The 13,988-nt window shown below is 47.6% G+C and overlaps 1 protein-coding gene across 2 annotated transcripts in view; it reads right to left on the bottom strand.

The window, feature by feature from the left end:
• PAH (phenylalanine hydroxylase) overlaps window positions 1–13,988 on the bottom strand; it is a 75,155-nt gene that overhangs the window by 45,518 nt on the left and 15,649 nt on the right. Inside the window, exon 3 of one of the 2 annotated variants that reach the window (XM_021092656.2) lies at window positions 9,712–9,895. In XM_021092656.2, coding sequence (XP_020948315.2) covers window positions 9,712–9,895 — 184 coding nt within the window. Of the gene's footprint in view, window positions 1–3,352; window positions 3,514–9,711; window positions 9,896–13,988 lie in introns of those variants that run through there. The other variant, XM_084957351.1, reaches the window with a different exon arrangement.

Raw genomic sequence — 13,988 nt, 5'->3', positions numbered from 1 at the left:
AGGACAAATTATTAAACCTCTTTGTGCCTCAGTCTTCCTCTCAGTAAAGTGGGGGTAATAATTACAGGAATAAACTGAAAAGAGTCAATGTGTGTGATTCATGAAGAGAGAGACTGGTACATAGTAAATACAGTCTTATGTTGGAAACATTGTGGAGTTCGGTTCCAGACCACTGCAATAAATAGAAGAGCACAATAAAGCAAGTCACAAAAATTCTTGGGTTTCCCAGTACATATGAAAATCATGTTTACACTATACTGTAGTCTATTAAGTGTGCAGTGGTATTATGTCTGAAAAAACAATGTACCTGCCTTAGTTTAAAAATATTGCTAAAAAATGCTAACCATCATCTGAGCCTTCAGCAAGCTGTAGTCACATCACTGATCTCAGATCACCGTACAAATATAATCACGACACAGATTTCAAATCCAGTCTTTCGGTTGCCACAGGTGAAACCACTGGGGGGAGGGAGGAATTGGGAGGGTGGGAATAACACACTCAAGCTCCGACATAAAACAGATGATTAATGAGAACCTACGGAACAGCACAGGAAAACCTACTCAATAGACTGGAATAACCTATACAGGAAAAAGAAAGGCTATGCTTATACGACTGATTCGCTTTGCTATACACCGGGAACTCATATAACATTGTAAGTCAACTATACTCCAATATTATTAATTTAAAAAAAAAAACTGATGCAGAAATTCTAATTCTAAAAAAGAAGTATCATCATGAAAAAGTTTGAAATATTGGGGGAATTACCAACACGGGACACGGAGACACGAAGTGAGCCAATGCTGTTGGCAAAACGGCGCCGATGGACTTGCCCGACACCGGGCTGCCGCAAACCTTCCCGTGTGCAAAACCCACAAAATCTTCGAAGCACAATAAAGCGAAGCACATAAATGAGGGATGCCTGTATACCGTGACTGTTCGGCATCGAGCTCCAGGGATTTTTTTTTTTTTCTTTTTACTCTGCTTGTAACTCAACAGGGTGCAAAGGGCAGAGTAGAAAATCTTTCTGCAAAGCTAGAAAGTCTGCCCCTTAGTCCGCTGCAGAACTGAGTATTTTATCTCTCAGAGCCGTAGCGTCTATACCTCGAAACAAGCTGAACAATCTTTCTACGGTATTGCATCATCGTGTAAATTAAATGCTGTAGGAAACGGGGCCATTCTTAGCACGGTGACCGGCCCACAGTAAATGCTGATTAGGTGTTACCCATTAGGATGGGAAAGGGTTTGACGATGATGAAGAAGAAGGAGGAGGAGAGGAAAGAGGAAGAAAGACAAGCAGGAAGGAGGGGGGAGGAGGAAAGAAGGGAGACGGGAGTCGGAAGCGCCTTCTCAGTTCGGCTCTGATGTTAAGAGAGTTTCTGATCTTGGGCCTCGTTCCTCCCTGTATAACATGGACTGGATTCATTTGCTGCTGCAAACCCTTTTGGGTTTTGTATTCCAGCTGTGGAGAGGGCTGAGGTTGGTCGGAGGACACATAAAAATAACTTCCAGCCTGTCCATACGTCACCCTCGCTTGTTTCTAGAAGTATGGCCACTGCATTTCTTCAGCTCCCCAAGATGCACGGCCCACCACTGACTGCCCTTTCTCCTCTCACCCAAGAAAGAGGAAGCCTTGTGGATTCCACCTTGGTTCAGCGCTGGGCGTGCTGGCCGGCTCCCAACACCAGAGGGCAGCAGAACCAACGTATGTGCAGCTTTGGCTGACTTTTTCTCGCTTCCAAAGGCAAAACACTACATCACTGGGCCACAGGGCTTGAGACAGACTTCTTGGTGGGGAAAAAGAGAGAGAGAGAGAATAGACCCTTCGAGAGGGTTTCAAGGACTCAAAGTATTCGAGTCGTGGTGAAAAGAAGACCCAGGTCGAGCAGCTCAGCAGCCCCAGGACCTCGTCACAGACACTATCGGGGACCCCGCCAGGCTGTGGGGCGCCTACCCCTGTCATCATTCAGAAAAGGCCCAGAATACAGCATGCTGGAGAAGTGGCCAGGCTTGGTGACTAGGCACATAGATTCTGGAGCCAGCCTGCCTGGGTTCAAGTCTCATCTCTGCCACTTTGAGACTTTGTGCAAATTACTTAACCTCTTTGCTCCCCAGTTTCCTATCTGTAAAACAGCTATAATAACAGGATGTTCTTTAGAGGATGTGAGGATTCAATGAGCTAATTCGGAGTTCCCGTCGTGGCTCAGTGGTTAATGAATCCAACTAGGAACCATGAGATTGTGGGTTCGATCCCTGGCCTCACTCAGTGGGTTAAGGATCCGGTGTTGCCATGAGCTGTGGTGTAGGTTGCAGACAGGGCTCCGATCTGGCATTGCTGTGGCTCTGGTGTAGGCCAGCAGCCTTAGCTCGGATTAGACCCCTAGCCTGGGAACCTTCATATGCCGCAGGTGCGGCCCTAAAAAGACAAAAAATAAATAAAAAATGAATGTGCTAGTTCATAAACAGGACATTGCTTGGCACATAGCAGGTGCTGTATGAGTATTTGGTATCATTATCACTCTCGATTTCATTCTAAGTTGATATTGTCACCACTCTCACCATCATTACGAAGGCTGAGAACTAAGGCATGATGGGCCTGGTACACACTTTCTCCAGGCAGCAGCTCAGTCCTATCTTTGAATTGATTCCCCTGGCCCCTCCCCAGACCTCCCGTGAGGTTAAGGCGTCACCTCTGGCTTCTCATCTGTGGAATGGGTGCGCCAGCCAAGGCCTCACCTGCTCCTCGGTTTGGATGTGAAGCTACTGACGCACAGTAGGTAGACCAGCGACATCCTTCCGCTTGAACTCCCCCAAACAAAAACAAAAACACACAGAGACACTTGGGTGGTTACGTAAGGCCACACAGGCCCGGGTGGCAGGGGACAGACAGAGTTCACGCTTGTGTCCCCATCCTCAACACCTGGGCTCTTCCAATGTTTCCAGCCCCCCCAAGTAATCACTCTCTCCCTCCCCCCTTTAAAGTTACATTGTTTTTTTGAGAGCGTCAGATGCAGCAGATGCTTTGCTAATAAGCACTTGGCTTCCAGGGTTGTTTTCATTCTCAGAGCTATCCTAGCAGGTAAGCATGATCATTTCTCCTTGACTGAGGAGCAAATGGGGGCTCTGAGAGATGAAGTGGCTTGTCCGAGAGCAGCGAGCTGGCCGGGCCCAGAGAACTCTGCAGCGGGCGAGTTTCACCGCTGCGCCAGGCCAGCTTAGAACGGGGTGCAAGTGGCGGGGAGGGTGCCTTTAGGTTTCTGTTCTCCCACCTGGAGAGGGGAGGACGTGACAGCCTCACACAGGAATTTAAAGGGGCTTGAAGAACATCCCTAGAACAGCCCTGGGTCCCCCTTACCTTCCATCCCGAGCCCCCCTGGCTTTAGGGGCAGTAACTTTTTAACACCTAAGTTCCCGGCGCCTCAAAGACACCTCCACACCTCCTTTTTCTTCTTCGGTGCTGGCCGCAGGCCTCTCCTCTCCCACCCCGTCTCACTCACAAAGCTGGGACTAGAGACTGACCCCCGCGACCCAGGCCTCCGTTTTGAAAAGTTAAATCAGATTAGCTCATTAATGACCTTTGCAAATACCTCCGAGGTGGGCTGGCCTCTGTGCGCCCCTCCACGGCCTCGTGGGCTGCTAGGCTCCCAGTTAATGAATGACTCGGGCAGGCTGGTGCAACAGAGGGGCTCTGTGAAGCCAGAGGCACCCAGGGAGGGAGGCAGATCGTTAATAAATATTGATTTGGCTCCAAGGGAAGCAGCCCTCGGGAGAGCTGGCCCCGGACACCCACGTCGTGGTCTCATTAAGTCGGGGTCAACTGCTCAGCCCCGGAGGCTACGAGGCGGCCGGCTCAGGGATACTCTTGAACCAACCCCCCCCACCCCCATCCCGGCCTGGCTGGAGCCCGCTTCCCGGCCAGCAGGTCAGAGCAGGCCCCTTAAATTTATAGCAGTTCAAGGTGCAGGCCGAGTCGCCTGCACCCGACATTCACCAGCCCCAGCGAGGACCCATGCTTGCCCAGACTTCTGCCTCCAGCCTGTCTCAGGGAGAGCAATAAATCCTCTGCTCCCTGGGCCCAAAATAGATGGGGGTTTTCACTCCCTCTTCCCAGGCTCCTGGATGTCTCCTCCGAGGCAGTGGCCTCTAGCCCAGAAGAGAAGCCTTTGCTGTGCGGATCACAGCAGCTCCACCGAAGGAAAGGGGGTGACGAGCCCGCATCCTGCAGGATGGAGACTTTGGAGGGCCGGGGTTTTCCTGTTAAGGAGTTTCCATTTTCTTTTTCTTTTTTCTTTTTTTTTTTTTTTTCCCTCTCTTTTTAGGGCCGTACCTGCAGCATAGGGAAGTTCCTATGGGGCTGATTCGGAGCTGCGGCTGCCAGTCTATGCCACAGCCACAGCCACGCTGGCTCCAGGCTGCATCTGTGACCTATGGCAACGCCGATCCTTAACTGTTTGAGGCCAGGAACTGAACTCACAGCCTCATGGACACAAGGCGGGTTCTTAACCCACTGACCACAATGGGAACTCCCTTCCATTTTCTTTCTGAAGAAGGAATGCCTTTCAGGAAGGTCTTGGCAAGAATAGGGGACCCAAATGCTGGCTGATGGTGCCAAGCCAGGCCCTTCCTCCTGGATGGAGCAGGGGGGTGGCGTGTACAGGGCCCGCTTGTATCACTGACATGCCAGGCAGAGCATGTGATCTCTCTGGGCATGTGTCAAAATGAGAATGAGAGCCAGATGAGTGAAAGGAACCCAAGAGGAAGTAAAGCGTGCAAAGGTGTCGAAATGACTAAATGGTTGGAAGAAGTGAAAGAGCGAATAAAGGAAAGGGTATTTAATGGCCAATCTAAATTGGAACTATCCTCCCAAGAGCCTTTGTACAATGTCCCTTCTCTTATAAACATGTCTATTGGCAGAGCGCCCACTATGTCCTCAAATATGGAATTCTGTTTTCTGAGCGCTCACATGGCACTGAGATCTGATTATGGTCACTTCACAGCTGGACTTATGGTCAACCTACACTGGATCAAACAGAATGCTTCTACAGCCTCTTCCACGTAAGGTCTGTCTCCCTCCAGGAGACCCTCCCTGGCCCTAATGCCCACCCCTTCCCCACCATGCCCCCAGGCTGGGTTGGTAGCTGGTAGATAGAGAGATGAAACAAACAAACAAAGAGCCTTTCTGGTCCCCTCAGGAAATGCACCTGGACTAGCAGTCTCGACTCGCTGCTTGCACCCCGAGACCCATCTAATCATCAACTTGAACAAAATCTCGTCAATGTCCAATTGCTCGTGGAAAATAACTTCAAGCAGATAAATTTCGCCAAAGGTGAGGCTCCTATACCTCTGTCTAGCCAAGACATTTTGTCCATATGCTTCTCCTGGCTGCGTCTGCCTCCGTGTAGGAATTTTCCGTGCCCACCGCGCCCCCCCAGATGTCGTAATGTCATGCCCAAGACTCAAAAGGAAAGGTAAAAGGATTAGTAGATGGATCGATGGAAGATATTAATGCTCTTTCATGTTGGGTTGAAGAAGGATTTGAGTTCATCAGGAGAGAAGGGAGCAGGAGAATAGACCTCAAGTATTCAAAAGACTCTCTGGATTAAAATCCTATTAAACTCCCATCAGCTTCTCCAGGAGGCATTTGAGAAGGTTGGGGTTTCTTTAACATGTCACCATAATTAGGCTTCCCTTAAGCTGTTTTGGGTGGGGAACTTTAGCAATTAAGAAACTGAAAACTTTCATTTCCTAGCACCCACATGGCCTTTTGAGTGGCTTAGAAATGCGAGTGGAAAGTGGTTTAGCCTAATTGATTTGAGGGGTTCAGATCTCCTCCTTCAACCTGCTGTCAGACTCGCCCCTGAGATCTGAGCCCCTCGATAAAAAGGGAGTTTTGTTGAGTGAAAGAATCAAAGGCTCAGGTCTACACTGACGCTTTTCTTCTTCTAATCATTCTCCCAAGGAGTTTGACGCGAAGGCCAGCTCTGCAAAGGACGGCCGTATCCCCTAGAAAGATCTGTTTCTGGGCCCAGACTCCTGTTTCCAAACCTCCCCCCTCCAGAAGCCCAAAGGGCTCCTCGCTCTCAGCAGGGACAAGCCTGGGCTGTGTCAGCATCACTGCATCCAGCTCGGCCACATAGACATGAAGGTCAGAAAACTGTCAGAGAGGGGCAGCCAGGATGGGATGAGGTGAACAACCAGCTGAAGAAATAAGGATCCCCAGACACATGTTGTTTTTAAGCATCAGCCCAGGCAGGGCAGGCTTTTCCTTCCCAGGTAAAACGTCGGCCCTGCCATTGTGAGCCCCGCTGGGAATTCAACCAGTGCAATATTCGACGGCTGGTGACCCCGCACTGATGATGCGGTACCTCTGACAGAACGCTGGCCTCCTGGCTTTCACGTTTGCTGTGTCCTCAGAGTTAAAAGGTGGAGAAGAGGCCACACCCCACCAGCCTTGTCTCTGTCGCGGCACCTGCCTGCTTCTGCATTTGCCGGGCTGTCCCATCACCCTTATCAGCCTGTGAGCTCCTTAAGGGCAGGCCGCGCTGACCTGCCCTCCCTCCAGCTCCAAGTATCGTGCCTGGCACAGAGCAGTGCTCTGTACCTGCTTGCCCACAACTGCAGAGAATTCACTCTGTGCCTTAAGGCAACTCACAGCCTCTGGTTTTTATGGTGAAAAATGACGGAGTCTGTCGGGCTACGTGACCTCTGAGGTCATTTTCCAATTCCCAGCATCTCTGAAAACGTAGTTGTGTGCAAGCTGGTTTTTCATGGTTCTTATGCTCAGGTCATTCTTTATAATAACAATGATGATAATGATAAGAACAGAGAACTTCCACGAAGCCCTTAAACAGACTCTGTGTGGTTCTCAAGGCTCCCCTGGGGCTATTCCATTAATCCTGTGAGGCAGAGACTCTTCCCTCCCATTTGATACAGCGGGAAACTGTGAAGGCCAGTAAGTTGCCCTGTCATAGAAGGGGTGCGTCCTGGTTCCGGAGCCTGGGCGCCTCACTGTTCTCCTACATTTCTTTCCGAGACTCCAGCTCGGGCTGCCAGCCCTTCAGCTGATCTGTACACATCGTCTCTGCCTCCCCAAGGGGCCCCCCTGCCTGCCTGTCATTTGCTTTGATTTCCTACCACAGGGCCCCAGCTGGCCGGCCTCCACCTGCTCTGAGCAGAGGCAGAGCTGGTCCCAGGATCCGGCAGGCCCTTTGCCCTGAGGGCCTGGGGCTCCTGCCGGGAGCAGGTGGCCGGAAAAGCCAGAGAAGACAGTTATCAGGGAAGCAGCTCACTGGGGAGGTGGAAGGGGAAGGAAGGCAGATGGGGTTAATCTGAAGAGGAATTCCAAGTGCCTTCCCCGCCTGTCCTAACTCCCGCCTGTGACTAGGGCCCACGTGCACGGCTGTCCACCCTCTGCTAGGGCAGAAGCTCAGGATGGACTGCCTTGTCTTGGTGATAGCCACAAGAGGACCAGGGCAGGAAAAGAAGAGATCGCGTGGGTAGGCCTCTTGTAGGAAGGAGTCTTCTAGAACATGTTTCAGTGGCCTGTGCGAAGAGGTGGGTCTTGGCAGTGGGATGGACTGGGAATCTGGGGTTAATAGACGCAAATGATTGCCTTTGGAATGGAGAAGCCATGAGATGCTGCTGTACAGCACTGGGAACTATATCTAGAGAAAGACTATATGTGAGAAAAACAATGTATACATGTATGTGTGACTGGGTCACTTTGCTGTACAGTAGAAGATTGACAGAACACTGGAAACCAGCTATAATGGAAAAAAATAAAAATCACTTAAAAATAAAAATAGAAAACATCTCTACCTATTAACATCCGATTTACAGCTACAGAGCCTGAAATTCTCTTGGCCTAAAGTCTTCAGTGTTTTGGCAAAAACAAACAAACAACCCCAACCTTTTGGTTTTACAGTAGGAAAAAAAAAAAAAAAGTTTGGTAGTTTAGGGAAAAAATAATTCATCTCAGTACTCACATACCTAAGTATTTATCCAAATGAACTGAAAACTTGGGTCCCATGTGGTACAGCTACACAATGGAACATTGTTTAGTGATTTAAAAAAAAAAAAGAGCTATTGAAGTTTATGCAATATATTTTGCCCTGCTTTATGAGATTGTAATTGCAGTGAGATTGCTACTAGGCATAGTCAATTAAAACACACCAGACTTATCAGAATAAAGCATTTGGGGAAATAGAAAAAAAGAGTTATGGGGGCACAAAAAGGCATTGAGGAACCTTGCTAAGTGGGGAGAAAAAAAAGTGGAAAAAGGATATATACTCTATGATTCCAGCTGTATGACATTCTGGACAAGTCAAAATCATGGAGACAACAAAACGATGAATGGTTGCCAGGGGCAGGTGTCCAGAAAGAGGGAGGAACAAATGGAGCACAGGGCACTTTGAGAGCACTGAAACCACTCTGCGTGAGGTTTCGCAATAGGTATGTGACCTTATGCATTTGTCAAAACCAACAGAACGATTCCATGCAAAGCGCAATCCCTAATGTAAACTATGGCTCATCAATTTAATGGCCACTATCTACCATCACTTATCCAGCCAGGCACTGCTCCAAGCACCAGCTATGCAAGATCTCATTGCATCCTCACAAGAGCCCTCTGAAAAACTGAAGTCAGAGCAGTGAACGAGACTTGTCAGGGGTCTCAAAGCCAGCAAGTGGGAAAAGGAGGACTTGAACTGAAGCATGGCCAACCACCACCGCCCCCCGCCGTCCCCACACACTTGGAATGGCGACGCTCTCGTTCCCTTTTTCCCTCCAGGGCCCACCAAGAGACAGCATCTCAGCAGAGAAAGGGGCAGAACAAGTCAACAACTGCTCCATGGGGTCATTCGCTCACAAGGATTTGCTGAGCGTTTGAGCCCTGTGCTAACTCCATGAACATTACACAGGTAAAGACTCTCCCTGCCCTGAAGGAGCTCGCCATCGAGTAGAAGAGGTGCTTATGAAGACAAGGAATTCCCAGGAACGAGGAGCACAGGAGTCTCCAGTTCCAAACTGGTGGGTCCTGAGATGGACCTGGGGACAGCCCACTGGATGAAATGGAGATAACTAAAGAATCTGTCCTGAAACTACTTATATAAGAAGGCATCTTTAGGAGTACCCGTCGTGGCGCAGTGGTTAACGAATCCGACTAGGAACCACAGGGTTGTGGGTTCGATCCCTGGCCTTGCTCAGTGGGTTAAGGATCTGGCATTGTCTTGAGCTGTGGTATAGGTTGCAGATGCGGCTTGGATCCTGTGTTGCTGTTGCTGTGGCTGTGGTGTAGGCCGGTCGCTACAGCTCCTGTTAGACCCCTAGCCTGGGAACCTCCATATGCCGTGGGAGCAGCCCTAGAAAAGGCAAAAAGACAAAAAAAAAAAAAAAAAAAAAAAAAAAAAGAAAAGAAGAAGGCACCTTTAGACACCCAAATCATCCTACCTCTAGAGACTGGGAAATAGCGTGATATTCCACGAATGAAAAACAAATAAACATTGCAGCCACCCCAAAACAACTCATATAAGAAATAGCTGTCTTGAGGAAAGGCGGGCAAGAATGAACATTTATTAAAGGTCCAAATACGCAAGGCAGCCTTCTGGGTTCCTAATCTACATCCTCTCACTTAAGCCTGGTCCTCCAAGGTACGTGAGTTTTTGGCCACTGTGCTACGCTGCAGGGTCACATGTGTGGCACATTCCTGTCTCTTACCTGTGTCTTTCTTCTTGTCCCGGGAGAGCTCGTGCACGGTGGCGCCAATGTCATGTCTCAAGATCTTGATGATGTCTGACAGAGTAGGCATGCTGCCTTTATCCAGGTGGGTGAAAAACTCATACTCATCTTTCTTTAAACGCGAAGGTCGGGATTCAATGTGAGTCAGGTTTATACCATTCTCCTAGAAAAGAGAAGGAGAAGCAGGGGGTGTGAAGGGGACAACTGTGGCACTGACACAAACCAAACACATGGAGCCAGAGCAGTGGAAAATGAATCTGACTAGCAGCCATGAGGATGCAGCTTCGACCCCTGGCCTCAATCAGTGGGTTATGGACCTGGCGTTGCTGTGGCTGTGGTGCAGGCTGGCAGCTACAGCTCCAGTTCGACCCCTAGCCTGGGAACCTCCATATGCCGCAAGTGCGGCTAAAAAAATTAAAATAAAAATAAATTTTAAAAAAAGAGTAGAAGTCTTCGATGTTGCAAAAGTTGTTTACCTTTTCTTCTGCAAAGCCAAGTAACAAATGGCAAGAGGTGGGGGAAACAGTTCAAATACCACAGAATTTAATCACGCCCAGGACAGCACACAGAAGATTTCAGTTTGGTTTGAGTGTCTAAGACAGCGACTGCCAAAAATATTTACATAGGAAAACTTCTTTTTCTGAATGACCTCTCATAGAATCTCAACAAATAATACCTCAACAAATAAATTATATAGAAGCAACATTGTTCTACTTGAATAGAGTCCACAGGAGTCAGACATATTGGATTTAAATCAAAGTTCTTAATTATATTGGCTATGAGACCTTAGAAAATGTACTTTCGTGATTCTGTCAGCTTCTCCATCTGTTAATTTGGTGGTCCTCATGGTACCTGCTTCATAAATTTGTAGGAAACACTGCTTGAGATAACAGACACACACTACCAGGAACACAGTAAATGCTCGGTGAAGATTATTCAGGAGTTCCCGTCGTGGCTCAGCGGTTAACGAATCCGACTAGGAACCACGAGGTTGCAGGTTCGATCCCTGGCCTTGCTCAGTGGGTTAAGGATCTGGTGTTGCCATGAGCTGTGGTATAGGTCGCAGACATGGCTTGGATCCTGTGTTGCTGTGGCTGTGGTGTAGGCCTGCGTCTACAGCTCTGATTAGACCCCTAGCCTGGGAACCTCCATATGCCATAGGATCGGCCCTAGAAATGGCAAAAAGACAAAAAAAAAAAAAAAAAAAAAAAAAAGACAAAAAAAAAAGATTATTCAGTATAATTGCCATTCATATTTTTATAGAATTATTTTCCATTCAAGTTATCAAACAAATGTATATACAGTATCTAGCAGACACTGATGGCTCTTCTAGGTGGCCAGGACACATCCGTGAACAAAACAAAGATATTTTCCTTCATAAAATTTACATTCAAGTTGTGGGGAGACAAATAACAAACATAAAAGATTATTGATTTATGGATTATTTTGTAATGTTTGCAGTGGTCAAGGCTACAAGGCAGAGCAGGGTGAAGCGGACAAACAGCCCTGGGATGCAGCGGGGCAGGGTGCAGTACTTCACAGAGCAGACGCATGAGGCCTCACTCAGGAGGGAAGGTTCACTTACAGGCCGCTTTCATTAAATGCCACAAAAACAATAATCATTTACTACAGCTACTCAACGTCAGTGTCTTTGGCTGATGATACTTTACCTGTGATGGGGTTTGTCATAAAAACAGGAGCCATTGACTTGAATTGTTCCTCACGTTTGAATGTGTGATCACCATTTGCTACTTACTCAAAAGTCTGATGTCACTGACAGAACTGTTGGTTCTTTGTGAAGAGAACCAAGGAGTAGCCTCTACATTAAAATAAAAAAGGGGGAGTTCCCGTCGTGGCGCAGTGGTTAACGAATCCGACTAGGAACCATGAGGTTGCGGGTTCGGTCCCTACCCTTGCTCAGTGGGTTAACGATCCGGCGTTGCCGTGAGCTGTGGTGTAGGTTGCAGACGCGGCTCGGATCCCGCGTTGCTGTGGCTCTGGCGTAGGCCGGTGGCTACAGCTCCGATTCAACCCCTAGCCTGGGAACCTCCATATGCCGTGGGAGCGGCCCAAGAAATAGCTAAAAAAAAAAAAAAAAAAAATTAAAAAGGGGGGCTACTACCCCCAAACAATGAAACGGACAAAATGTACTCAGAAAAAAAATGTTGAACTTGAATAACTGTAATTTCACAGAAATGAAATTCGTCAACCTTGGAGAAGTGGATCTTGCAAAAGATCAAGAAGAGGATCTTTTTCCTTGAGGGTTCGTGACAGGGGGTTCAAGAGTACAAGGGTTTTTTCAATAATAATCCCTTTCTGCATCTGGATGTCACTTTACAGTTTAGAATTCTTTGCTCTGACCTTCCCAAGAATCCTCCGAGGAGGTGAAGAAAGATGTAAAAAAAATGGAATCAGAGAAGGAGACGCTTTGTTAAAGTGGCTGGAGAGGGAGGCCTGTTTAATCTCAAGAGTTGTCCACTGCCAAGGGGATAGTGAGAAACTGAAATCATCAGCTTTGATCGTTGTCATTACTATTATTCTAAGTACGAGATGTGAAAACCTCTGGGTATAGTCAATGCAACAATAAGCAACCCCAGACGGGCACCCTTCCTGCTCTTTTTTCCTTATAAATCTGGGGGGCCCATGATGGAGCCATTATTTATGGGCACTAGCTGCAGGGAACTCAGGTAACCCACGGTGGGGCCCCAACTACGAGAGAGAGAGGGAGGAGGGAAGGCCAGAGATAGAGCAATTGCTCTAAAGATTTCTTTGCAAACAGAGGTGACTTCTTAAACAAAGCAAAGCTCAATGTCACCCTTCTTGGCTCAGGATGAAAAAGCATGGTTAAGTTTCACCTGCTATTTACCCAAGTTGAAACTTCACTGAAGAGATGACCCAATTCCTGACTTGTGTACAGCAGAGAAAACAGCAAAGCCAAGAGTTACCACACCTGGGCGTGCGTGCGTGTGTGCTGGGGAGAAGGAGTGATGCAGGAGGCGGGGAGGCGGGTAGAGTGGACACAAGGCTAGAAGACCAACCATAGGCTGTTTGGGGTCCTCACCCCCGTCCCCACCCTTAGATCAGCACTTCCTGCAGGAAGCCTCTCACTTTGAGAACAGCCACAAAGCAACGTATGCCCCTGACTCAGGTTTTATAATTCTGGAGACCTCCCTCATGAGAAAATTGTTTACCAGAATTTGTAAGCTAATTAAATTTCCCCTAAGAGGGGAACGGTACTGGAGCGAAGTCACCCAGTGGAGATTCACAACCATTACAAAGAAAGCAACAACGGCAAGAACGTGGATCAAATAAAGCGCCAGGAAGCTCTCCAAGATGTATCGAGAGTGATGGTTTGTCTCTCTGTATTTATTTATTTACTTATTGTCTTTTTAGGCCACACCCCCACCACATGGAGGCTCCCAGGCTAAGGGTCGAATCAGAGCTGTAGCCGCCAGACACAGGATCCGAGCCACATCTGCGACCTGCACCACACAGCTCAGGGCAATGCCAGATCCTTAACCCACTGAGCGAGGCCAGGGATCCTGTCCTCACGGATGCCAGTCAGATTCATTTCCGTTGTGCCACGACAGGAACTCCTCATGAGTAATGATTTATTTTTTCCATTTGCAATGATTTTTATTTTTTCCATTATATCTGGTTTACAGTGTTCTGTCAATTTTCTACTGTACAGCAAGGTGACCCAGTCACACATACACATATACATTCTTTTTTCTCCCATTATCACGCTCCCTCATAAGTGACTAGACATAGGTCCCAGTGCTAAAGAGCAGGATCTCATTGCTTATCCATTAAAGGCCATAGTTTGCATCTAATGAGTGATGATTTTTAGATGATGGGCCTGGGGGATGTGTATCTGACTTCTTTCTATTTCCTTTTTTTAATCATACTTCAATGGTTCTACAAACATTTATTACTTGTATGATGAAATTTTAACTTTCTCTCTTAAAAGATAGCCACTGAGAGAAACACTTATGATGGATACAGGTATGTGCTTACTAAAACATGTCTTGAAATATTATGGCCAGGCCAAGAAAAAGAAGGCTAGAATAAAATGCATCAGGGTGGGTTATGCCAAGATTATGCGCACCTTCTCAGTAATTGGGAAAGTCTTATAAGAGTATCCATGTAATGAAAATTAAAATATATCTTTTAAATGTGAGTGAAATATAGCTTGGCATGCAATCTCCTTAGTGGAGTTTTTCCAGTTTATCAGTGTGGATCCTTGAATACCAATA

Source organism: Sus scrofa, chromosome 5 (assembly GCF_054392235.1).
Source record: "Sus scrofa isolate SSC_HxYL_T2T_F1_AM1 chromosome 5, Sscrofa_HxYL_maternal_Yorkshire_Landrace_v2.0, whole genome shotgun sequence".
Lineage (NCBI taxonomy): Eukaryota > Metazoa > Chordata > Mammalia > Artiodactyla > Suidae > Sus > Sus scrofa.
The sequence above is the reverse complement of the archived record's forward strand: the minus strand, read 5'-3'. Positions and strand labels throughout refer to the sequence as shown.